The 26688-nt window shown below is 37.8% G+C and overlaps 1 protein-coding gene across 3 annotated transcripts; it reads right to left on the bottom strand.

Annotated features, from left to right (window-relative positions):
- Positions 1-121: 121 nt before the first annotated feature.
- On the bottom strand, positions 122-24975 carry CCDC66 (coiled-coil domain containing 66). Of its 3 annotated transcripts, none has more exons than XM_075762014.1 (20): positions 24859-24975; positions 23521-23585; positions 21204-21226; positions 19992-20409; positions 19552-19687; positions 19283-19386; positions 18153-18277; positions 17164-17340; positions 16210-16341; positions 13324-13577; positions 12771-12855; positions 11854-12015; positions 10200-10347; positions 9627-9749; positions 7848-8326; positions 7290-7327; positions 6731-7017; positions 6123-6250; positions 2160-2244; positions 122-1502 (listed from the first exon to the last, which is right to left on the bottom strand). In XM_075762014.1, exons 1-19 carry the CDS (start codon positions 24867-24869, stop codon positions 2161-2163), a joined length of 2979 nt encoding a protein of 992 aa, XP_075618129.1. In that variant the 5' UTR covers positions 24870-24975; the 3' UTR covers positions 122-1502; position 2160. The 3 variants fall into 3 exon arrangements, with proteins under 3 accessions (XP_075618129.1, XP_075618131.1, XP_075618132.1); XM_075762016.1 differs by lacking the exon at positions 122-1502 and adding an exon at positions 1856-2036; XM_075762017.1 differs by lacking the exons at positions 122-1502; positions 16210-16341 and having other exon boundaries at positions 1856-2244.
- Positions 24976-26688: the final 1713 nt, after the last annotated feature.

Genomic DNA, 26688 nt, shown 5'->3' with positions numbered 1-26688 from the left:
GTTGGCACTTTTAAGTTTCTACATTTGTATTTGACCTGTACCTGGCCTTCAGTTTGAGGTCTGTTTTAATGTAAAACTGAATGTTTGCCTAAAATGTGAAATGGCGAGGTTTTTTTTTTAAACTGTTAAGAGTATCTGAATCACTTTTCTTTACATAAATATCAAAACTTATGTATTTATTTGACATTTGACACAACTTTTGTACAAATGTTTTTACATAGCTCTAAGGCAGTGCAGTTATTTTAATGACTATATACTGGATTTTGGCTAAATACCTCAATTAGAGTAACCAATGGTGCAGTTCCATTACAAAAATCAAATAAACTCTTAATGCACAAGGGATTTGCTAACACCTTGTATTGTCTGTGGTTTTTATATTGTTTTCAAAGTATGTGAGAAACATACCCAAACTTTATTTCATGAATAGCAATTATCTTTGCATTTAATTTTGATACTGCATGCTTATTACAGCACCATCGGAGTGATCTTACAACTTTGTCTTGCCACTGTAATTACTGTAATGGCAGAAGGACAAACCTGATTTTAATGAGTGTGGTGGTTCAATTTGTATTACAAAAACCTCAGTCCTCTCCCACTGTAGTGTAATAATTACTGGTCCTTTCCTTTTTTATTTTATTTGTTTTTAAACTGGCATTGTCCTAAGTACAGAGTTTTATCTGTGTCTCTATCTTGCCCTTTTTAATTTCACATCTGCTGTGTTATAAACTTATTTTTCCCCAGCCAGTCTCTCTTACATCATCATCAGACTTGGGCTCCTGGAGAACAGCAGCTGATGGTGAAGAGCTGTGGCGTCTCAAGACTTAGCCTTGCCATCACACTGCTGGCTCTGCACGTACTGATACTTGACTCGTACGGTTACTGCTTTTGTCTTTAGGTTGTCCAAAGTCATATGTTTAGGGGGTTTTTGTCCCGTTTGTAACTTGATTTTAGTGCTTTTATGTTGGATGTGTGGTTTCATACCAGATGACAGTGGTTGAAATGACATGACTCTAAACTCACAAAATCAGTTAGGACAAATGTTACTGGTTAAAAAAGGGGAGCTTTTGAAAAAAAACAAACAGAATCCGTAGACTTTTCCCTAAAGTTGAATGTTCTTCTATGAACAGTTGTTTGATTTATTTGTTTAAATTAAGAACAAACCACTACTAGAGTAGTGTAGCAGTTGTTGCCTTCCCCCCAAACATGGCAAATCTTTTTAATTTTTTAACTCCCTTATACTGACAAACCGTAATGGATTTTGTGGCAAATGCTTCTACCAGCTTCACTGCCAAATGCAGGTTCTGACCTATGGCACGACTTGGCATCCAAGCAAGAGGAAAACGCGCCTCTCTTCCCTTCCCTTCCCTGCTGCTGAGAGGTGCCTTCAGAGTCAGGTTATGGCTAAGGACAGTTGCTGCTGGGAGGACACTGGGGCTGAGGTTTATCACATGATACCACAGAACAACTACCATGAACTCAGGTTATGCGTCTTCTGCAGAGATCTAGAAGAGAAACAGTTTTACTCCAGATTATCCTATCTTTTGAAGACTAAAAGCAGATTAATCTAAAGTAAACATTTAATGCTGATTGGACACATTGAATATGGATCTGTTAGGACCTTGTTGGTAAGAAAACTTCCTTAAACTGAGTTCTATGGCCTTGTTAAGTGCTGCTATCCTGTTTTAATTGAGAGGCGGGAAAGTTTATAGCCAGCACTTCTGTGGTCTTAAAATCTCTGATTACCTGAGTTAATACAGATTATCTAAACCTAAAAGCTGTCTGAATAGTTAAGTACAAGCAGTTTCATATAGTTAAAAATACCAACAGAGTCTTCTCAAGCCATTCAGAATCCACATTAATCTTTTATTTATCAAAATACATACACTGAGCTCTACACAACCCCATGTAACGTTTTCATACTATGTTTTGGTGGTTTGTATTAAATGGACATATGTCTTCAGGCCAGCACTGAAGACCATTCTAAACAGACACCATCATTAGTTTAATGTATCTTCAATGTGAAAAGCAACATGACCCTGTAATTATCGAAAGCCACATAATTTAAATTTTTCATTAAAAAAAAAAGTTCATAATTAATTACAGTAGCAAACAAAGTGCTGTGCCTTTACATTTTAAGAATTCAAGACATTAATATATACCTCAAAATGGCGAAATAAAGTTCTCGTCTTGAGCTGTAGCAGGAATCAGAGCAGTCTCCAACTCCTTCTGCTTCTGCAGGAGGCCCTGAAATAAACAGGAGTATAAATGTGAATGTTCTGTCTTCCTCATGCAGCCTGTCACTGCTTCATACTTTAAAACAACTAACTTGTTAAAGCTCAATGCTTTTTAAATACACAACTTTAAATAAAGCAGTACAACGTAATACAGTCAATGGAGAGGGACCTCAACATTTCCTGTCTTCTGCAAAAGACCTGAAGTGTGACTGAAGCAGAAGCCAGTTTCCAGGGATGACTGTGCAGAGGAAAAAGGATTTATATTTTTTTTTTTCCATTCTATCATTATCTAACTTGCTCATTCCTCTGTGCGTTATTACTACGGTTGTGGCATTCCGGCATATTCTTGTACAAAGCAAAACCTTGATGGGTGGCAGCTTTTAGTCTTAACACAACTTTTACTCTAAGATAAAGGACAGCATTACTCTTTGAACTAGAGCACTGGCCAGTGCTTTAGGATATGCATATGTACTTTCAAAAGGGAAAAGGTTCCTGCTTTGTTAATGGCTCTCATAAGTACTAGACAATAGAGAAATTAAAAATGTAATAAACTCTTGGAAGTGTATCCTTGGCTATGTGACAAGTAATATGTGATATAGCTGTGTCAGGTACATTCATAAATTTGAACTCTTTTTACTGTAATTAATAGGATTTTATATACCGATACATCTGGCCCCTTGGTGTCTAGCCATTGCAGATCTGTCAGAAGTAATTTGGTACAAAGGAAGGTTGTTTACCCCCAAAAAAAACAAACCAAAAAAAACAGCAAACCAACCAAAAAAAACCCCCCAAAAACTACAATGGTATTTTTCCTTCAGTGTTACAAGCTCTTTCTCGATGGTCCAGATTACAGGCTGTTGGCACAGCTCTGTACAGGCTGTGGAACTGGCTTCAGTGAGCAAAGCAGCCTGTTTGTTAGACTTAACTGCATCCCTCCAAAAGCAGCAGCTGCCTGCTTTCAGTCACTTGGTGACTTGCTTTTAACTAATCAACAGTATCTGCTATTTCAGTCCCTTTGTCAATAATTACTTTCATAGAGTGGTGTGGGTGGTTTTTTTTGCATTTAGTAGCAAGTTACAAAAGGTTATAAATTGCCTTAAATCAACACAGAGCTGAGGTGAGAAACAAGCAAGTAACACTGAAAGCTGGAACAAAGGCTATCAATCACAAGATTTGCAAAGGTCATAAAAAGGGCCAAGAGAAAAGTAACGTGAAGTATCTGTGTAGGCACAAGTAGTGAGGTCTGTCTTTGCGTGTCCTTGGACAGCCTACTGGCAGCTGGCAAGATCACTCAGCCCTTGTAGGCTACAACCTGCTGGCAAGTGGTTTTACTGCCTGAGTAAAAGATGCTCTGGTATGCACTGAGTGTATCTGGGGATTTTTGTCCTTTTTCTTAAACTTTGGCCCTTCTTTTTCACAAATACTTGGCTCACTTTGCTGGATAAATAAACTTAAGCTTACTCCACCGACTCTTTCGATTTCAGTAAGGAAATTATGAGTTCACATTACTGCTCTCACCTGAAATACAGGAAGAGAGTTGCTGCCTTGTAACAAATGCACTGACAGAATCGTCCCCCCCCCGCCCTGGCACAGGGGGCGCTCAGCTGCCCTCTGTTTTCACTGGTCTCTTCACGGGTCAGCCAGTTCAGCTAGACTGTTACTGAAGCAGCCTGACGGCCCTGATCTGTTGCTCTGGTTGTGGTGTATTTCCAAAGGCTAAAGACTGGGCAAACATGCTATGAAGCGCCCCCCCCCCCCCCCCCCCCCCCCCCGACAAAAGAAGGCTAAAGAATGGCCAAGTATGTTGTGAATATGTGTATAGTCTGAAACTGTCAATCCAAAACAGATATGCATGTAAATATAATTTTTTAAAAAAACAAGACTAGATTATCTTCTAAAATAGAACAGTAACCTCTGCTCTCTAAATTATATTTAAAACAATTGCATTACTCTTCCTTTCTCAATTAAATAACTGATGCAAAACAGGTATCACCTGTAGGAGTATACAATATGTAGGTATACAAGATAGACCTAAGTTCAACAGTTAATGTCCTAAATACATCTGCAGCTGGTAAGGTATATAAAACTTTACATGTTTTAAGTTAATTCTCTTCCAGAACCAAGGTCCATTGAAAGACTGACCTTAATGTTAATTTTTAGCCACTGTTAAGACCTGAATATATTAAAAAAAGCATCAAAAACATCTCTAACCTCCTGTCTCTTACATTTGCCAACATGGATATTGTCACCTTAAACCTCTTTAAATATCCATGGCTTTTGTTCACCTCAGTGAGCACAAGGATCAAATTGTGCTTTGAAGCTGGCTTCATTCTTAATCAAAATACCACTGGCAAATAAAGCCTGAATAAAAAAATACTTAAATATCTACAACTGTTAACAAAAATGTTAATGAGCATTGAGGAAGACCAGATCCAGTCAACCTATTTGGAACCATTAGAAACTGGCAACCTTTCAGTGTTCTTGGGTCACAACTTTTCTTAGTAACTTGGGGAGAGCCATGACCCTTTGTTTGCACAAGGAACTTGGCTACTACTGAAGCACCATGTCTGCATGGCAGAATTTCTGTCTTTCTAAAGCACAGCAGGTAAGTAATAGCGTTAACTAGCAGTTTTGTTGTACTTAAGTCTGTAAGATTTTCCTCCCTTTATTTTGATAATTTATGAAATTTTTCTCCCTTAACGCAAAGGAAAATAAATAGTGCTGCTGCTTAGCATTAAAGTACTTTTAGTACGGCGCCATTCAAAAACAAGGGAAGATACTGATACATGTTTATCTTTAGTGCTCTTCAAGAACAGAATGCAAACCTAAAAGTAAATGTGGGTTGTTTTTTTTTTTGTCTTGCAGTCCCCTGTCAGGACATTTAGAAGCACAAAAGGAAACTGCGTGTGATTGTCCAGATCTGCGGTTTGAATCTGCTATGGGCCACACCCTGTTGCCAGCAGGTAGAGTATCAAATTCACTCGTGTTTTAATAACTAGATGCCTGACAGTATTTTTCCTGGTATTCTGACTCCAGTCAGGAAAATATGTAACTTCATAGTTACCAGCTATAATTTTTTGTGCTTCTTTAATTTATGGCAATGTGGATCCTTAAAGACAGACTCACGATACTCAAAGTCCTTCTGGCAATCCTCAGATCTAATAATTACCAGTAATTTACTACAACTAGAACAATGTATACGAACGTACACAGGCTTCTGTCTCAGGAGCTCTTGTGTATGAAGTATTAAACTAAATTTCATTTTATATTCATTTACTAAATCTGGGTGATTGACAAATCCTGAATTTTACTTCTATGTGTTAACACAATAATAGCTATCTCGGAAGGATTTCATAAGCGTTCACACTTCAAATTTGCAAATTGCAGTATTTTTCCAGGACTGATACGTGACTATCACCCCACTAACTTCTGCACCAACCACACTGCTCTGTCATGACTGGCTTACCCCTGACATGCAGAAGTGAATTTTCATTAACAAGGGTTCTAGTGTTTTGTTAAAATACTATTCTTTTCCCCCTTGAAATTGAAACATTCTTACTACAAGCAACCCTAACTATCAACACCTGGAAACTAAATAAAGCCATTCCTCTTGGTTTCAAGTTTCCTCAGGTACTCCACTATTTCATAGCTAATCTAAAGACTAAGGAGTCCATAGTCTCTCTCCAGGGACAGTCCAAAGGTGGAAGTAATGCATGAAAAGCAAAATTAGTAAGAGGGAACAAAAGTAGAGGACAGGGCCCAAAACTTATCATATATGATGGAAACAGTAATTAAAGACTAATGCTTATGACTGTGTAATAGTTTCCAATGTTTGTTTTGACTTTAGTATATATAACATACATGTTTATCCAGTAACTTTTTGCTTACCTGGCGTAATTCTGACAATCCTTTGAGAATTGCTTGTTGTCTCTCTCTGATTTTAACCACATCAGGATTTAGAAGAGGATCTCTAACATGATCAGAGCTAAAAATCTGTCGTGGCGTTTGGTAAGAATCTAGAAGTAAATGTATATCGCATCAGTTCACAATATTCTTTATCAATTTTGTTTTAATTTTGAAGCAGTAGATTTTCACAGCATGTGAAAATCAGGTTTTGGTTGCTATCAGATTGTGATCACTATTTTAAAGTCAAACAAGGCTTACATTCCTAAACTCCAATCTATATACAGTAATACTGGAGAAGTGCAATCATACATCATTAAAAGTAAACAGACAGAAAAGACAGATAAAAGAATAAGAAATTTTGTTGCTTTTTTGATTTTTTTAAAAAACTTTTTCTGTGGGTTTTTTTTTTTTTTTTCAGTACAGAGTATAATTTGGTTGCATAGGCTTTCTGTACAGTGCTGTGAACACATGGGTTACTGTAAAATTCAGTCAAACCAGATACCAAATAGAATAAATTGTAGCACTTTGAACTAAATCACTGTAATATTTCTTCTCTTCTACATGAATCAGTTCACAATACATTTCAGTACCATTAAACTGTCGATACTGTGGGTCATGTGTTGAAGGTCTAGTCACTGGTGCATCTGGATCAAGATAATATACTTCATTTGTTCGAACATACGGAATAAATTGTGAAGAGGGAGGTCTTCCAGCTTCCGTAACGGGAGGAGAGGAGCTCCTCTGCTGTGTATCTGTCTTGATGTTTTTCTCTCTTCTACTATTGTTGTTATGCACCAGGAAACTGGGAGCATGTATCTGTTTTTGTTGTACTTGGTGTAATCTGTTCTTAACTGCTGGAACAGGTGGTGATTCAGATCTGTATGAAACAATTTCAGTTAAAAAAACCCAACCCAAACAATACTAAGTAATGTGATTAATTTTCTCAAGTAGTAGAGATAATCCTCAGAGGACAGGACTTTTCCTCATTTATTCTACTTTTATACCTGCAGTTCATCTGGTCTTGTGTTATTTTTCATAGTAGACAATTAGATGCATCTAAATTCTTTTAAAAAATTACAAGTCAGGAAAGAAAAGCATGTCTATTTCACTATTGTTTATACATTTCATTAACGCAGAGTATTGACGTACCTTTCTTCATTCAAATGATTCTTATGTAGTTGTTCTTCCTAGAAGAAAACCAAGAGAGTCAAAAACCATGGAGCTTTTTATTTTACTTTTATATTAAAAGCTTTTGTTTTTCTATAAGTTTGTTCTGAAATGCCAAAAAGACTATTTGACCTGAGTTCAGGAGAAAGGTGTTTATCAAAGATTAGCATTAGAGACTTGTGGTGTCTATGAACTAAATGAAACAAATTACAGGAGGATTTGACAAAAAAGAGCAAGTCAATGATGTCATTCTATCCTACACACTGCTTTCAATCAAGCTTCCTGTTTACAAAATAAATCAATAAATGAAAAAGAATAAAAACTTTGGAAGACTGAAATAACAGTAAAAGCTAATTCACAAAATATTAATATATTCTTCTGATTATGAAGAATGAAACAATGCTGGAATACCATTCTTTGCACAAAGGATGGTAATAGGAAAATTCTCAGTGCTTGAATTAGAGATGAATTCCCGTCCAGGCAAAACTGTGGAGGAAGGGTCTTAAAAATACGCATCATTGTTAGAGACCAAATAGTTACCTTTCTGACTCTGTGTCCCTTATTCTTCATATTTATTTCTTCGTGAGGTGAAGGAGACCTGTCTGAATAACCACCCTTTTTTGGGCATAGATTCCCAGGAGTATTTCTTTCTACTAACTGAAGCAGCTCCATTTGTCGTCTTACTTTGTTTTCCTCCCTTTGTCTCTGTAGCTGTTTAGGGTATCTTTCTGATGCTGGAATGTATCTTTTCCCTGGCTTGTTTATGTTCCAGTCAGGTCTTTTGCTGTATTTTTCTGAAGGTTTACTTTGTCTCTCTTTTCTTGCATACTGTTCATATAGATCACTGTAAATGCCACCAGTCTCTCTTCCTGAAATTTTATTTTTATCTATATACTGCATTTCCTTCTGGTCTTTTTTGCTGTTAGAGGTTTCTTTATATTCTATGGAAATATCAGGCGATCCACAACACACAGTTCTTTCCTCAGCTGACTCAGTGTATGCTGACGTATTAAAGTCATCTAAAAAAAAAAATCATATTTTAACTCCAAGTCTAAGGTATTCAAGTTACTTGTTTGACTTTTGTATGTGTATCAACCTACTATTACTGATGTTATTCAAAAATTGGTTGTCACAGTTTTATAATGTTTTTTAATCTTTTTGGAAGATAGATACCCTTAATAAGGGGTAAAGCAAACTTAATAAGGAGGAGGAAAAAAAAGACTGGAGAACAAAGGCAAGTCACTGTAAAGCAAAATTCATATAAAATGAAGCTACATTATTTTAAAATGTAGAATTCTATTTCTGTCATGGTACTCAAAGGTAAAATGCAAAACACAGCTTCTGTTTAGTTTTACCCCATGCCAATGTTTTGCTCATATTCACAGCACTGCTAGGAATAACTTACTTTCCTAATCCTTGACTTCCAATGTAAATATTTTGTTCAATTTTTAAACTACTAACAATCCAGCTTCTTTCTTTACTAAGGAGCATACACAAAAACATTATTTAATTTGTAAACTCTCCAAATTCACAATAAAATTTCTACCAGCACTGTCAAAACTAAAAATATTAATTATTGCTCAAAGAAATAGAAATAAAGCTTCTACTTCACAAGCGATAAAAAGCTAATAAGTTTCTAAATACAAGGCATAAAGTGACTGTAAGCTCCACTAAATCTGCTCATTCACACCTTATCTACAACATTAATAACTGCAGACTAAGTTTGAGCTGGGTTTTTTAACGATGCGATACAAAATTAAGATAAAGACTGGAAAATATTCTATCTAGATTGACCCACAATTCTGTCTGGGTATTTAGCAAGAATTGTAGAAAGCTTTTCTAAATATTTGAATGTAAGCTCTAATTTTCTAATAAGTCTAGTTTTCTAATTCCAGAATTATTGCCAGTGTTTCTGCCAATACGTTCAAGGATTCATGAGGAACCCAGCCCTACTCGACACCAAACCACATTATGTAAACCTGTGAACATTCAGACTGAAGACTACTACAAAGACATGTTTAAATGCCTTAACAAATTTAGTCCTACGTGGCCTGTGATCATGACTCTAAGTCAACACTACATTTCAGACTGGGTGATTTGATCTGTAACTGGTAAGTAACAGCTATATAGACATAATGTTTATTTAGATTATAGTGATATATTGCAATATTCCAACATACCTTTGTCTGTCCAAGTATTTATTTCTAGTTTTATTCCATTCTGAATGACAATGATTTGGCTTATTGCTGTTTCACAAATATGGTGTTCTACTGTCTTTCTTAAGGTACATCAGAGTAATTTAATTAAAGGGCTGCATACCTGTCTGTACAGCAGTGTCTTTCCGAGGAGAAGTCTGCTGATCAATGTGGCTCTTAATGTCATCACAACAATTATGACTCTGATGTGAAATGTCAGTATTACAATTTTCAAATTCTGTATCACCTAAAAAGAAGTAAGTAAAATTGTTCAATTTAGTAACGTAAGTTCTATTTAAACCATGCTATCAAGTTATCAGACTACTGTGGTTTAGAACTCAAAGCAAGACTGATAACAATGGTTCAGATCCTAATACTCTCCCTTTTTCAATGGAAATCTAATCGACAGCACATAGGTCTGAATGTTCCCTATGCATTCCTGATTAGATCTTTGTATTTCTTCCTTTATGTAATATAGTATTTGAAGCTTACTAAAATACAATATTCTCCATATCAGTTAACACTGATACTTGTTTGGAAGGCTCTTTAAATAAGCTGAAATGAAATTTGGTTCATGAAGGAGCAATTCCTGACCCAAATGCAGAAGGGGAAAAAAACCCAAAACAAAACCCACCACCAACTTGCATGCAAACACCAAAGGAATAGGCACACTGAGTATAAAAAGACTTGTACTTGCCACCACCAAGATTCTTCTGAAGATTTGAAATGTCATGTCCCTTCTGAGCCAAATCTCGAATGCGCTGTTCTTGTTTTAATCTCAGTGCTAATTCTTGAGCTTTCTGCATTGTCTGATAAAGCTCATTTGTTTTAAGAGTCACTAGTTCCTTTTAAAAAAAAAGCAAATATATGTGATCATTTATTTTGAGAATAAAATTAATAGGATTATTTAATCTCCATATAATCCTCAAGGTTTACATACATTCTTGTTTTGGTTAAAGCCTTTTTTTAAAAAATAAAAACTAAACTAGTTGAGTAGATGCAATATATAACATATAATTTTTATGACTATAAATTCAGAACCTCTGCTGTGCTGATGAAAGATGGTCAATCCTAGCGTTAAAAAGCGAGCACCTATACCCTCAAAGTTAGTTGGATATTTATCTCCTTTCTAATAAATTCATCTTTTCCTAAATGCCATCTGATTTCAGCCATCTATGACTTCCTGTACAGTGTGGTTTAATGAAAGAAAAGAAGCCTAAATAAAAATAATTAAAATCCTATCTTCTTCCTACTTCCACAGAAAGGAGACAGCAGAAGCCTCCCTAACAATGGCAGAACATCCCTAAATATGAGGGTTACAGTTTCCAGACTCAGCAGGTTGAAGGTGTAGGAGACTGAGCCAAGGAAAATCTCCTTTCCAAACTGCTATTACCATCTCATCCCCACTTCCTACTGCATTTGCAGGTGGAGAGAAGAATAACTCATAGCATGACATGTTTTGAAGGAACTGAGCTTATTACAGAGAAAGATGACTTTCCCTACTTTTTACCAGTTTGTTCTATCATCTACAGGCAGATGCTATATGTTTCTGTCCAGAAAATGCAGGGAAATCAAGGATCCATATTTCTGCAGGTTTTAGAGGGTGTGTTTTTGGAATCCCCCTGTCTTATGACATCATGGAATTCTGCTACTATTCCAGATATGAAGCAAACAGTAATAGCTGCTACTGTGCTGAAAGGAAGAATAAAACATCAGACAAGGCTTTTAACCTTCTAAAGACTCTTCTTCAGGTAAGAATGTATACAAATGCTAAATTTGTACTTACCAAAGGTCAAAATGTTACTTTTGGTTTAACCTTATATGAAAGGAGCATGTAAAGCTCAGCAATAGTTACAGAGGAGAAAGCTCTACAACACGAATTACTTTTAAAATTACTTTTCCAGAATATATTCTGAAAAGTCTTTAATCGAGAGTGAAAGCACATCCAGTCAGATAAAGTTCATGGTACTGACACATCTTAAAAGCATCAAGTTACCAACAACAACAACTGGATCACATACTTTGAGGTATTTTTTTTTAATTTAAAATTTGCACTTAAAAATGCCTGTTTCTGCATTATTTAAAACTACAATTCCAGATTTGCCAGTTCTTAACCTTTCTCTTCCTGAAAAGGCCCTTGTCCAAAAAAAGAAACCTGCCTTAAACTTGTATGGTGTTACAAGTTTGTTAATTGAGGAAACAGATTTTGGTTTCAAATGTCTAGATTTCAGATAGTTTTCATTTTCAAAATGATGACACAACACCATTTTGAAGGTGAAGAACAAGAACCATTTTCCTCAAACCCAGTATTATTACAGACCATCTGCAGTAAAGAAAATGCAAAACCACACCTCCTTTTGTTTTTGTTTCAGCATATCTTCTTCAAACTGTTTCTGCATTTGTTCTTTTTCTCGTGCTAGGCGCTGTTCTTCCTCTTGTTCTTCCCATTTTCTCCGCTCTTCCTCCAGTTGTTTCTTCTTCCGTTTTTCTTCTACCTGAGCCATTATTGCTTTCTAGAAATATCAGAAAAAAAGGAAAATTAAAAGATATAAAATTCAAGCTATTATAAGCTATTTATTCAGATACTTCCATATACACGTATAATAACTGGATTTGGAATTGGATTTAGTGGGGGAGGAGCCACCAGCCCAATAAAGCAGTTTGAAATACTCAGAGACAAACAGAAGTAGCTTTCTATGCTTTCGAAAATGCTTTTATTTTTCTTGTAAAGAAATGATAGTCTGATTTTTACCTTACGTACTGTAAGCTAGTATTTTGACCTAGCAGAAGAACAGTTTGACCAGAAAAAGCTCGTTACGTTTATACTTCTTTACACTGTGCCAGAGACATCATCATGCAGATACACCTTCAGTTAGCATGCCACAGCAGTAATGTAAATGACAGTAAAGCAGATAAAAATTTAAAGATTCATGGAGTGGGTACCTGTAAGTATCAGTCCTCTTGATGACAATGGAGACTGAAGAAAAATGCACACAAACCTACTAGAGCTCTAAAGACTGCCCCGTATGGTTTTTGATGCAAGAATTCAGTTACAAAAATGCAATCATCTCTGCACAAATATTAGAACAAAACAGTTGAGTCTGACTGACTGAAACACTGTTAAGCAACTGTAAACATGTAATCTGAAGCATAAAAGTCAAGTACCTCACTGGATTTCTGGTATTAAATCTCAGGCTTTGTTCATGTGACAGCACTACCTTTCATCCTTTCTTCTCATTAAAATAGTGTTAGTAAAACAGAAGTCTACCTGATGTTCTAACTGTTTCTGCCGCCGCCTGTCTCTCTCTTCAATCTGTGCAGGGTCCAGGAGAGCTGTCATTGAACGGAGAAAACTATGAACAAAGAAAAATGTAAATGTTTTTAATCATAAGGAAATAATCCAAAAGCCTTTCTTAATTAGGATCTAGTGGAAGGTGTCCCTGCCCATGGCAGGATGGTAGGAACTAGATGATCTTTGAGGTCCCTTCCAATTCAAACTATTCTATGATTTCAAGTAATATTTTCATATTGAGGTTATCCCATTGTATTAATTTACAATTATGAAATTGATTTTACTAAGGAACAAAGTAAGGTTATTTGCAGTTAAGTTTTATTAACAAACAATTGAAGCACTTGTGTCTTCAAAAGTGAAACAACAGGTATTTTTGAAAAAAGCAAAAGCCAAATGAGTAAGATCCAAAGATGAGATTTAAAGCATCTTACTCAATTTTAGTTTTTTGGTTTTTTTTTTCAATTTCTGAGGAGATATCAGAAACATACTGGCTGGGAAGATGGTTAGCCTTACTACAAAGCTCACTCACCTAACTTTCTGACTCTGTTCCAAAGCACTGCTTTTAGCAGCTTTTTCTGCATTTCCCACCTTTGAGGGCATGAGGTTGCCTAAAGCTGCAGGTGAAAAAGGGTGAATAAAAGCAGTCAGCTCCTTAGGGTCAGGTGACAGGCAAAGACTTTCAGGCTGCTTTTTGTACATTCCATTTAAGGGGTGTTGTGCATTAGCATTAAGGTGGTTCTTTAAAGAATCAAAATGCATTGCCCATCTGTCATGCTCTTCAGCCTAAATAAATATGAAGCAACAAAAAAAAAAAAAAAGGAAATGTGCTCAATTACACTGTTTCTATAAAGTACTGTTAACAAAACAGACAATACACATTTTGTAAAATAGGAACATTTGAAAAGCTCTGTTATGGTGCTACAATACAGACAGTAGTTAATGCCCTAAATGGGAAAACAGAAGTCTCTCTACTGCTTAAGATGCAAGCCAGATCAGAAATGATATTGCTATCCATATACTTGGTCAGCAAAAACATATTGCTACTATATTTCGGGGGAAAAAAAAACAACCAAAAATTAGAAAGTAAAAAAAAAAAAAAAAAAAAAGGAAAAATAAAAAGTTTAACATGGATTCCGACTTTTTGGTACTGCTTTTTCAATTTATATTACTATTTCATTCCATAATTTTTCTAATAGTACTGGGAACTGCTTGAGAGGTCAGTACCCTGTCCACTCTGCCATTATCTCCTCCTGTTGTGTACATATTCTCCCTCTAGTAAAATGAACAAGTGGCATCTTTTACACTGTTCTACATTCACCCCCTCTGTTTTACTTCTGGATGGTAGCAGAATTAATGTGCTTTGGGCAGAGATACTAATATCTAACTTCCTATTTTCAAATAGACAGGCCCATTATAAAATAAACCTTCTTTCAAAATCCCTTCCACCCACAGCAGCCACCACTGCTATCCTAGCAAAGTACCTAAAACTTTTGTAGAGGTAACATACTGGGTTTAAGTCTCTCTTCTTAACCACCCAGGCTTATCTTTTTGGCTCCGTGTTGGCAATTAAGACATTCCAATATATCACTAATAAAATATTTTTACCTATGGGGCCTTTGTTTTTGTTATAGGTACTGAGAAGGTTTTCTCTTCTGACTAATCCCTGGAGGGAATGGAGAATGGCTGCCTCAAAACTTGCATTCTGCAGGAAAAAACCTAACGTAATCTAATCGACTTTCTGGGAGGCTTTTCCTTAAACAAAAAAATCTCTGCTGTCAGAAAAGTTTCACACCTATTTTAAAAGAAGCAACAAAATCACAGTCCAAATAATGAGAATCCATATTATTCTTCCTTCTGTTCCCTGAGTTTTGTTCCCTTTGAATACTCTGTGATGTAGAAGCAGATCAGAGTAGTTGGAAAATCTACTTTATTCTTATGCAAGTCTGTGGTGCAATATGCAGAAGGGTTGAGAGTATAACACAAGACCTGAAAAAAAAAGATGTTGAAAACGAGATTAAGTGCACATTAACTTCCTTTCAAAAAGAGGCTGGAAGTGAGATTGTTAGGTTACTCACTGGTAACTGCAACCATCCCCACAGCACAGCTATCGAATTAAAAAACAAGGCAGCTAATGAAGGAACCTTTCACAGCTGTGTTCCCTTCACAGTTACAAAGCTCAATTTACAACCGAAATTTGATCCCTGCAACAACTCAGGAAATGAAAAGACTTGTGTTGTGAGTAGGTATGTAACCAACCTTGGTGACAAGGGGTTTTTTGGAGGGTAGGTAGGAAAGCTCTTTTCTAGTATTACAAACTCGTGAATTAAAATGAAGAATTTCTGTCCAGGAATTGTGCAATTGCTGTAAATGCTTCAGTAGCCTTTTAATCCAGAAGGCCACAGACTATAAACATTCATATCAATCAAGTTTTGGTAACCAAGATTCTTGTTACTGATAACATAGAACATCCCATGATGTGAATACATCTCATGCATGGTGAAAGATATAATCCTGGGGTTAAAGCTATGTACAGTAATTTGGAAATCTGGATTCTAGCAATAGTACAATCTCACTGCGTGTTTTTTCACTTCAAAAGACAAAGAGTCTTTGGAAGAGCGTGTCAGTATCAGGCCGCGTAAGAATGCAGAGTATTCCACTGACCTTAAAACTACTAATAGTAATATGTAAAGGAAAGGAGTCAGCTTCTATATGAAGAACCTCCAGGAGTAAAAGATATATTCACCAAATTGGCCAATAGTGACAGCATTAAAAGTCTCTCCAGCTATTCTACCTGCAAAGCAGGTCATTGGCCACAGTTTCCTTTTAGATCCAGCATAAGAGACCTACATTCAACAGCCTGGAAAAACTGAAGGGTGAAAAGGTAAGGCTATTTTCTTCAACACTTTTTGGAGTAGAAGTGTTTAAAAGGGTTTTGTAAGAGTATTAAAATAGTATTTCGAGAAGCAGGATTTGAACACCACTGTGATACACTGTATTTGTCTGTAATAATTTTCCCTCTCTTATCTGCTTCTGTAGTTTACAGGAAATTTCTTTCTACCAAGCATCTAGCCAGTGTCTCTACAACACCTTCCAAACCCTAGTGCTTTCGCACAATTGTGGAAAAGAAAAAAAAGTATAGTCATATCACTGTCTTCATTCCTGCAGGAAGCACTCTAACACATCACACCAGACACATGGTAGTAGAGTCTGTTCTCTGCCACTGAAATACTGGAACAGCTACTGGCTGAATGTTCAATTAGATGGCCCTATGGACATAGGGTGAAAGCCTGGACCTGCTGCAGGTAACTACCTCTTTGTTGCTATTTCATTAGGTCTACAACTTCATCTTTTCTTAGAACAAAAATGGAGAGAAAAACTTCTCTTATTGCAAAACATCCCTCTAAACCACAGATACCTTTGATAAATTAAAGTTTTCTTCTATTTTTTGTAGCTTAGCTTCTTCCTTCTGTTTGTCCAGCTCTTCAGGGCACTTCTTCTGTTGCTCAGGCTTCAAAGCACTAAAAGGTCGTTCCTGTGGCACAGCTTCCTGAAATAAGGTAAGTGCTAGTCTCTTCCTTGTACAAAAAATTCAATACCTTGTCTAGCCACATAATGGACTTGGCAGAAAACTTTGCCTTCAGTTGCTAGGCATCACTGGGCTGTTCTCTTGTGCAAAAAAAGGAGTGCAAGTTTCTAACTGTAGCTAGTGTCTGACTGCTCCATACAAATACTTCAGTTGTTAGAAAGAAACTGAATGAGCCAGTCTTTGAACGCTATTCTAACTATCACTCCCTCACTCAAAAACCCCCTTATTTATATGTATCATGAATAAAAATCCCTTCCTCCTTCCTATGGTTCACTGCTCAGTCTGTGTTCCAGGGAGATTCAGCACCATGATCTAATTAGTAGTGATCTGTCTCAAATTCTAGATACTATCTTCATTCTTCTGTTCCTGCTTCTTAATGGGTATCTGTATTATTTAACAAACTCCAGTGGCACTGAGAACTTCCAATACTATCTGACAAAAAACACTCTTCAATCAGCATCTACTAGCAATACCTCAAAAAGTACTTCTCAAACCTTCTGCCATGAATACATTTTTTTAGTCTTCTATTTCTGATAGGTTCCTACTTCTCTATTTCTTTAACACTTACTTAAAAGTGAAATAACACTTCAGCTCACACCTCTAGTACTTGTTCTTCACATTTGTCTTGAAAATGCTCAGTCTACAAAGCATCAACATTTTGATAAACATAAATTCAGACACGATTCTCTAGATAGAGCAAAAGATCTACTGAAGATATAGCTGTTGCCAATAAATAAGTAAAAAAAACCCCAACCACCACCTGCATGTAATTTAAAGTCTTACCCCTAAAACAAAGGGCGTACAATTGACAGCTGGTAAGTCAGAAGAACTGAAATCAGAAGATTGCCCAGCTGGAGCACTTGAAACATTCAGTGGAACTTGATTAGGCTCTGTGGTTAAAGCAGTTGTACAGACCCGGTTTTCCTCAGCAGTAATAATTGAGGCAGCTGGAAACATTATCTGCAAATAAAGTGACCACTGTTGTTTAAGATTCGATTTACTTAGCTCACCTGGTTTGTTTGTATTAAATAACCTTTAACATATAATAAACAAGTAAATTATACTTCTAGAAGCTGCTATTCATTAAAACTTCAGCCAAAGCTTGTAACTAAGCATCTCATATCCAGTATTTCTTAATTATGTACACTGAAACAAATTCTCATGGGGCAGAGTGGTAACTTTTCTAGGAATGCTGAATATGCCACAAAAAAAGCAATTTGCTTTTGCTGTAATAACTGATAGCAGGTACAACCCTAACTTCTGTTTAAAAGTAATCAATTTCACTAGAGAAGCAGTCTCATCTGAGTATAATATATTAATCTGACACAGCATTTTCAGAGCGACAGCTGACTTTTTAAAAGGCAGGTTACAAAAAAGTCAAATGGCTGTGCTTATTATGTAAGCAATCAAATACATGTGAGAGGTCATGAACAAGGTAAATAATTATATAACCAGGAATTTCATTTGAGACTTCCTCAAAATAGAACTGAAAAAGACTTATACCTTTTAGTTAGGAATCAGCATGGAAGGACAGGAATAGGTTGTTCATACTACAAAGATCTTAATTTGTGAAGCTACAAATTGAAGCAATAGGTATGCGTGAAACACGGAGTTGCAGCAATTCATGCCATGAAAGACCTTTAAGTGACCACTGAGACTGAATTCTACTAGATTTGTGTAGAAAAGAAAATATTGTATGAATTAGAAGTTGAACAGTTCTAGAACAGTGCTGTGGAAACTGTGTGCTTTTTAGTGTTTATTGATAGCCTTACCTTATCTGAGTCAGCTGTTTCCATGTTCTTTTTATGGGCTTTATTATTGCCAGGTTTTGCCCAGAAATAACCCACCTCTCCCTCCAAAGTTTCTTTCAGTTTCTTCTTCAGCGCTACCTGTTCATCTTCAAAAAAACCAAACTCTAGTAAGAGTTCCTAATACAGACGTGTAGCTGTTTGTTTTTTGGGTTTTTTTGTGTTTGGTTTTTTTTTTTTAAAGCAGCAATGCATGCCTACCCTGTAGTTTTGATTGTAAAATGGACTACAAAAGCAAGTCACCATTGTCTAACCAATCAGTGTAAACATGACTTTGCTCTTAAGAGGATGGCAGCTGAGTCTCTGCCCAGAGATGTAAAGGTAATCGGGGAATCTCTCAGAGAAGACTACAAAACACTGCAGGCTTAACAAGTCCCAGGGGAAGAGGGAAAACTAACAGAAATAACCAAGTATATAAATTCTCTCCATTTTATTATACCAGTCTTGGACTACAGCAATATTATTAAAACCAATGGAGCTATACATGGAAGCTACTGACAACACAGAATCAAACCCTGAAATCATATGGTCTACACCCAATTTGAAAACGAACTACAACACTCCCGCATGTGAATCATAAAAAGCTTAATTCATCAGAAAGAATTTACTATTGCCCTAAACATTTTTACTTTTCAAGAGATTCCCCTTGGTTGGTGATGGGGCAGGACTGAAACCTGTTTCAAGTTCAAATTGCAGTTTGATACATTTGGTCATGCTTGTAGATTAGGGTGACACTTTTCCCATTAAAAAATAAACAAATTTATTAATGATAATTGCTATCAACTACTGGCAGAATATGACAAAATCAGTAGCAAGCAACTCCTAAAATATGAAGCATAACTGAATATATTTATTTGTGATAGTATTTATTTGGTTAAGAAGCATTTTTGCAAGAATTTATACATAATCTTTGCATAAAATTTTGAAATTAAAGAATCTTTATCAGTCTTGGAGACTAATAAAACTATGTACTTTCCAATTTGTAGCAACTGCGCAGATGTAAGTAAATTTAAAAGATCGTAAGGAATGCAAAGTTTCTTGACATCCTGAGTGTAATAAATTAATTAAAAATATATTCTGTATATCATAAGTACCTAATTCCTTCTTCCATTGGGTCTTTCTAAATTCTAGTAAGGCTTTCGCCCCTTCTCTTTCACCCAAGGTACTAAACATGTCAGCAGGTTTCCAGGAATCCTTTCTAGAAAAAAGGAGGGAAAAAAAATTACCTAAAAAGCTAATCTGTTAATTTTAAAGGTTAACTTTTAAATTAGCATTTATAAAGATTCTTCCTGTGATTAAGAACTACAATATGAATCTTTATTGGAGACACAATTTTTGTAGACAATAACACAGATCTACGTACACAACTTTCTGTCCTGGCTGCAGATATGCTTCTTGTTTCCTGCTTGAATCAGAGTTAGCTTCATCTGGAACAGACGAAACTTCACAAGCTTTTTGGAGCAATGCTATCATGTTTTCCTCTGATGCCTCATTAGTAGCTGTGGTAGAATATAAATATATATATATATATAAAAAAAATACATATATGACCACTAAACTTTCTTCAGCATTGAGTAAATACTTTGAGAACAGCAGAAACTTGGAAATTGCCCACTATTTAACAAAACTGTTTTCAGCCCTGCTTGCACAGTTAAGGCACCTAAGTTACAACTTCATAGGGTATTTTTAGAATGGTACACTTAAAATAAATACTTATTTTCAGGTAAGAGCTCAGACTTTGGCACTCTAATTGCTATTATTATTATTGGTGGCAAAGAGCTGATCACCTCCATAGTATCTTACCCATTTCCTCTTGCTTTTCATTATGAGTCTCAGAGATGCTTCTAGTTCCTTCTTTTACAGTCATCAAAACCTGTTGAAGCTGTTCTTGTGTTAAACACACCAAGCTTCTTAGGTCTTCAGCTGATACACGTGGGTTTTGAGGTTTTTGTATAGTTTTTTTAACAACATTAGGATTCTCTGAATCAGGATATCCATTTGTGCTATCTCTTTGGAAAATCAAAGAGTGATCTTTAGTTGTGGCTTCCTGTGAGGAGTGTTTAGTAACTTGCAGTTTTTCACCTTTTGTCATTGATAAGCTTGATTCACTCCTTGGCTTTAAGTTTTCCTGCTTGATACAAGCATTTTGTGTTGACCTCAGAACATGCCCAGTATGCCTTATTCTCAATGCCTGTTTAGGTGCTCTGGCTTTATTACCCATCTGTTAAAGCAATAAGATTTTATTATATATTAACTAGAGAAATAAAATTGCATGGGTAACAAATGAGAACAATTGAAGCAACAAGTAAAGTAAATGTCATTGTTCTTCTCTGTTACATCAGTAGAAACTAATGAAATATCTTCATGAGCACTAGGAATACCTTGGAAGAGAATACAGCACCTAAATTTGAATACTTAAAAATGACAGTATGAAAAATAACTTTATGTAGCATAACATTTAGAAGAATTAATAAACATTCATTCTGCCTGCCTTTTCATGTTTCTGAAGCCTGGCTTCAAACAGGTCTATGTGTTCACCATACAGTCAGTATTATTTCAATCTTGATTTTTCCATTCTGTACTAAAGTTTTATCCTTTTCAAGGTCCTTGCTTGTAATTATCTCCTATGTATTGATACCTTTTCTGCTTTCTCTCCTTCTCATTCTAGTTTACTCAAAGACAAACTATATGACTAAATTAGAACTTAAACATGCTTCAGATCACTAATTTACCAGAATCCCTTTAAGATCTCTAAAAGATCTGATTTAGATGATTCCTTGCCATGCTCTAAGTTCTTGGCAAAGTAAAATAAAGCATTTACAAAGGTAAAAGTAGTCATAGAACTTTTAATTCATCCTTTTTAACAGCTATTATGAACCTGAGAAATACATTTAATAAATATCATTGATTACAAGTATTTAGACAGTTCAAATAAGTTCTCAAATTTCTGTGTTAACAAATTAACTACTTAATTTGTGTGCTCTAACAAAAAAAAAAAATCGTTTTTCCACTTACCTTCATTGCAGGCTTTGATTTTTCTTTTGGGAAACAAACACAAACATATGAGAGAAGTATTTAACAGCAACTTCCTCCTGAAAAACAATCTTGAGAAATTAGTAAACTGTTATATTCATCTGATTTTTGTAACGCAGGGGGAAAGTACTTTCTCCATAACATCTGCTCCAATTATATTATTTTTTTTTATTTCAGTATACACACATTAAAAGTACATTGGAAAAAGATATTTTCCAGGAACTATTTCCAGTTTTATATAGATCTAATAAAATTATTGTGCCAGTCTGATCCTCCCCTACTAATCATTCTGTTTCCCAGAGTGCCCTGTGGTAATGGCTTATTTTTGTTTGTTTATTGTGACTTTTCAGTTTGCTTTCTGTGTCACATTCTTCCAGGATAGTCCTTGCATCCAACCCCATCTTACTATATGATGTTATCTGTATCCATAGCTGACAGCCTAAAGAAACAATACTTACATAATCACACCATCTATTATTGTTCCCCTTACCTATGCCCTGAAATACTCTTCAGTTGTGTAACCCAGATCCTAGAGGATGCATAGAGGTGTAGTTGTCTCAAAAATAATACAAAGTACTATGTTTAATACTAATAAAGATTATAATACTGATTAATAGAAGGAATGTGGTACCTAACACAAGAAATCCTGCATATATGGCTAATGGAAAAGGGGGAGAAAACAGTAGAGATGATATCTTAGTGGAATACATCTGTTGGAAATAAAGCTTCTTCAGCTGCACTACGCAATTTTTGCTCTGGCAGTGGTTGTTGCATATTTTGCACTGGTAGGACCTATACACTTTTTTGCATTACTAATTAAAGACACTGGAGAACACTAACTGTTCTTAAAGTCTGCAAACCACGCTATTAGCAGTTTCCAACCTAGATGAACTTCTTAAAACTTGGGAGTATCTCAGCTGTTATCCTGCAGAGACAGGCATTAAATCTTGAACCATCTTGATAATATTTCAGTAGTGAAGGTGTTCTGCAGCCACATTTATCACTGGGTTCTCAAGCATTCAACCCTCATTTGAGTAAGTAAAAGTCACTTTTTGACTGAATATTCAGAAATTAAATAAAGTGGGATTTTATGTGCTGTGTGAACCCAACTTCTCTGTGGAAAGGTGAAAAAAACATAAATATGGTCTTTGCCATCACAGTGGGGAAGGTACATAATGTGGAACTCCAAAGTGCTGCTTACAGGTTGTTTTCTTTGGGTTTTTTCCTGTGTAAAACAGAAACAACTATCCCAAGTAGCAGCTTAAGCTACTACAGAATAATCCTACTTTAGCCCCCTAAGACTGTGAATGGTATTTGACAGTGCAGAAAACTGAAATTCAGAAGTAATACAATGTGATGCAATTTTTGACACAGTTCAAGGAAGTGCTATTTATATCAGTTGTACAAACACGTTAGTTCCTGGAGAAGACTGCTTGTTCAAGGCTAGTTCAAAGTCAAAGGTAATGCTTTATCTTAGAGCACTCTGGAATGTACATTGTCCCTATCCAGCAAACGATGCTAACTATCATTGGAAAAAGTGAAAGCTGTAGCATTGCTGTTTCAGAGGTGCTGCAAGGTTTTGTTTCCAATAGACTGGTATTCCTTACTGACTCAAAATACCTCGTAATGCCTCATTAGACAGATGTCTGGTAAATGCAGAAAATTAAATACAATTTAGAGGGCATTAAACGGAGAATTTCTGTAACCTGACTGCTATGTAGAACAGTTAGGGGAAGTGGACTTGTGTTTGTATACAAACATATGTCTGACAAATCACAAAAATAGAATTTGTTAATGCTTAATTATGAACATATACTGGAAAAGTCTATGGTAATAATGAGAGCTGGCCAAAATAAACTGCTTATTGACAATTATAAACTGCCAAATACCAAAGCTGCTTTAAAGTCAGAAATGTGACTGTAATGATGCAATTTTGTGTAAATTAATCAGCGCATTATTAGGCCTTTTTCCTTGGTAAATAAGGTGCTATAGAGTTACAGAAATTATGAAGTTATGCCAGTCAATATCTAATAGTACTTTTTTAATGAATGGAGAGACAAGCTGTAAGAGTCAAGACTAGTTGCCTGCTGTTCAGCAGTGGACAACTACTCAGAAGTTCAGTATCAACCTACTGTTTAGCATCAAGCTGGTGAGTAAGAGGACTTGTAAATAACAATGCACAAATATTCTTCCTAATCTGAAAAATATTTCAGTAAAGGTGTGTTTCATTTTGCTTGGATCTTAAGTAATCTTTAAAGCTTCTTGAAGTTAAACTTCAGATAAATAAATAAATAAATACCAGAAGCAGCTAAAATTAGCCTAGGCTTTCCATCCAGCACTTCAGTTTCAAGCTTCAGTCCGTCTCTGTAAAATGAGAGAGAGAGAAGAAGGGAATCTGAAATACTAAGTAACCTGATAATGGTAAGATTTTTACAGTGATACAATTGTACTTAATTATAACATTGTAATTACTGTTGGTTCAGATGCCCTTTCATACCCCAAGCTTCCCACATTTGGGAGAAGTTACTTAATATGAAGAAATCACCAGGTCTTGAAGAGGGTGTATTTTTATTATTGATAGTGGAAAATTTGGATTTGCATGTTACAAAGTAAATCTTCACACTGAAGTTGCCACTCTCTATTGTTATACATAGCAATATGTCTGCCTCAAGAATTTAATTATCCAACAATATAAACTGTGTGCTACCAAAAACACTAAACAAGTGTCCCTGAATGCCAGCGCAGATCACAAAGAGGGGCTGTATTCTGAAAACAGTTTTTAATTGTGCTTCCATGCAAAGTAGTCCACATTTTAGTGGACACTTTTCTTTCTTCCATGCATGAATTTGAGAAAATCTAATATAAATACTAATGTTCAAAATAACGCTTATCTTCAACTTGCCTTTCATTTAAAAAAAAACCCAAAAAATTAACACATCTAAAGCTTACACTTAACTTTCTAAATAACAGGACAGCACAGGAGCACCCGAAGCTGTAATTCTAGACATTCCGGTGGCATACGGCAGCTAAGCCGAGCCCAGCACCTATTCTTCTTTGCAGACGCTTTGTGTGGGCAGGAGGCGGCGAGACAGGATGTAGCGAACGCGGGGGGCGGCGGGGCCACGGAGGGGTTCGAGTCCCGGCGCAGGCACCGAGGAGCGGGCACACGGGCGCCGCTCGCCCTCGCTCCTTGCCGGCGCGCCGAGGGGGGGCTTCCCTGACTAAAGGGAACGCGACCGGCCGGGTCTGAAAGCCGTACACCTCGCTCACGCCCACGGATGGTACAGGCGGTCCCCTCACCGCTGGAACAGGGTGGTGCGGGTATCTCATCCCCCTAAGCCGCTTTGCAGAGCCCTCCCGAGCCCCCCCAGGAGGAGCGGCTGTCCACCCTCGCCTTTGTCAGGCAGGTCGCTCCCCTCACACGCGCCTCGCCGCGAGGCACTAAGCGCATTAACGCTGCCGCGCCGCGCGACTCCCCTCAGAGCAGCAGCACCGTCCCGCTGCGCAGAGCAAGGCCGGCGAGTTCCCGGGCCGTGAGGGGCTGGGGCCGTCCCTCCCCGGACAGGGCCACGTCCCAGCCGCTGGGAGCAGCTCTCGCTGCCAGCCCAGCGAGTCCCTTCCTCCTCTCCCTCCTTACCCCAGATTCATGGCTCTGCCCAGCTGCGAGGGGGCGGCAGAGGCTGGGCAGGCGGACAGGAGCTGCGCGCACCGCCCGCTCCCTGCCTGCCTCCCTCCCTGTGTACAGCGGTTGCCAGCCCCGCGCAAGGAGCCGGGAGGCGATAGGCTTCCCGCGAAGCGGCGGGTTTGCCAATGGGCTTCTCGCACACTGCGGGGTCCACCGCAGCGAGGCGTTGTGGGGGATGGAGTCCCGCGCCCAGGAGATTTCGCGTAAATCCGGTGCTGCCAACAGTCTCGCCGAGGCCGCACGGCAGTTACAGGGGGATTATCCTCGGCGCTCGAGCGGTGGCGGAGGGAGGCGGGGAGGGAGAGAAGATGGGTGCGCTACGGTGCGTGGGGAAGGACAGGGGCCCGGCTGAGCCGCGTCCGAACCGGCGTCTGCCTCCGGAGCGGCCCCTTTTCCTGAGAGAGTGGCTACTTCTCGCTCGTCTTCTCTTTCTTCTTTGTTTTTTTTTTTTTTTTATTCCCCCTCTGGTGTGGTTTTGACAAAGCAAGCAAGGTAGCGAAGAGGGCCATGTGACTGAAGATAGGGGAAGAAATGGCTGTCGGCGGCAGGCGGGTGTCTGCTCGAGCCGGGCGAGCTTCACCCGCCCGCCGGGTGTCCTGGCGCCGTGTGGGGAGCGGCGGCCTCGGAATCTCGTCAGGAGCGGAGAGATGGAAAGCGGAAAGTAGCTGAGGAGGGACAGACTCGGCCGGGACAGCCGGCTTGGCGGCAGTGCGCCGGTGTCCGGGCTGGCGCATCGGGAGTGCGGGGTGGGGTGTCTCCGGCAGCGAACCTCTTCGGGCGTGCTCTGCCGGGGTGCTGGCGAGGGCCGTCTGCTCGGGGGGTGTTTTTCATCAACTTCTGCTGTCTGTAACCGGTCGTTCTACTCGGTAGACTCTTTGGGGCTTGATTCGCTTTGGGCTACTTCAGTGGTTTCTGCGTGACGGTCCTGCTGAACTTGGTGATCCAGCCCTTTGGTTCCCGGCCCGCGCTCTGGGTGCTGGCGGGTGGCCGCGGTCCTTTCGTGACGTTCTCGAGAAGCGTTTTAGGAGCTGAATATTAAGCACCGTCCAGTCTGTCGTTTCGTTGGTATAGCTTCTTGAATAACGGGACATGTAAACATGCAAATTAAATGAAGCCAAGTTTTGCCTCATTTTTAGAAAAAACATCTTCGGTTCATATAAGGAGGATTTGGCTGTGTTGAGTATAGTCAGATTCAGTAAAATGCTTCAGAGCCCGTTTAGATCTTGAATAGGGGAATCTAATTAGCGTATAATAATTAAAAAAAAAAAAAAAAAAAAATAACAACTTGGCAATACTTGAGTCAGGCCCCACAAACTCAGGCTTCGCCTGTCTCATGCTCCAGTACAAAAGAAAACAATTAATAAAATAGTTGGAATGCAGAAGCAGGATAAGAGAAGCCGTAAATTAGGGAATAGTCCTTGGGTATGAACTAGAAAAGACACAAAGTTTGAGGCAACCTGATAAAGGGAGGCCCAACATGCCAACAAGCCTGGGACCATCTGGGCAGGATGGATAACAAGGTTGCTGAGCTTGCAAAACGGGGATAATGAAGAAGAGGTCACCCAACTCTGTACACTGAAGAAGAGGAGAAAGAGGAAGATTTGAGGAGGACGACCCCTGACGACCACCTGAGAAAGAAACTGCGCAGGCGTATCAGGACATTAGCATATATTCAGGAGTTCCCGGAATAATAATGAATATGTATTAAATGTATCAGAAACCTAATGAATATGTAAACTCTTTTGTAATATAAATCACGAACAATTTGTTTCTTGTCGAGAC

The sequence above is a fragment of the Balearica regulorum genome, chromosome 10 (assembly GCF_011004875.1).
Source record: "Balearica regulorum gibbericeps isolate bBalReg1 chromosome 10, bBalReg1.pri, whole genome shotgun sequence".
Classification (NCBI taxonomy): Eukaryota; Metazoa; Chordata; class Aves; order Gruiformes; family Gruidae; genus Balearica; species Balearica regulorum.
The sequence above is the reverse complement of the archived record's forward strand: the minus strand, read 5'-3'. Positions and strand labels throughout refer to the sequence as shown.

Excerpts from the sequence above, each read along its gene's own strand:
- CCDC66 (XM_075762014.1), bottom strand. Across the intron at positions 20,410-21,203 it reads AATCAAAGCCTGCAATGAAG|ATGGGTAATAAAGCCAGAGC; the intron begins GTAAGTGGAAAA and ends TTGCTTTAACAG. Across the intron at positions 19,387-19,551 it reads CAGCCAGGACAGAAAGTTGT|AAAGGATTCCTGGAAACCTG; the intron begins GTACGTAGATCT and ends CCTTTTTTCTAG.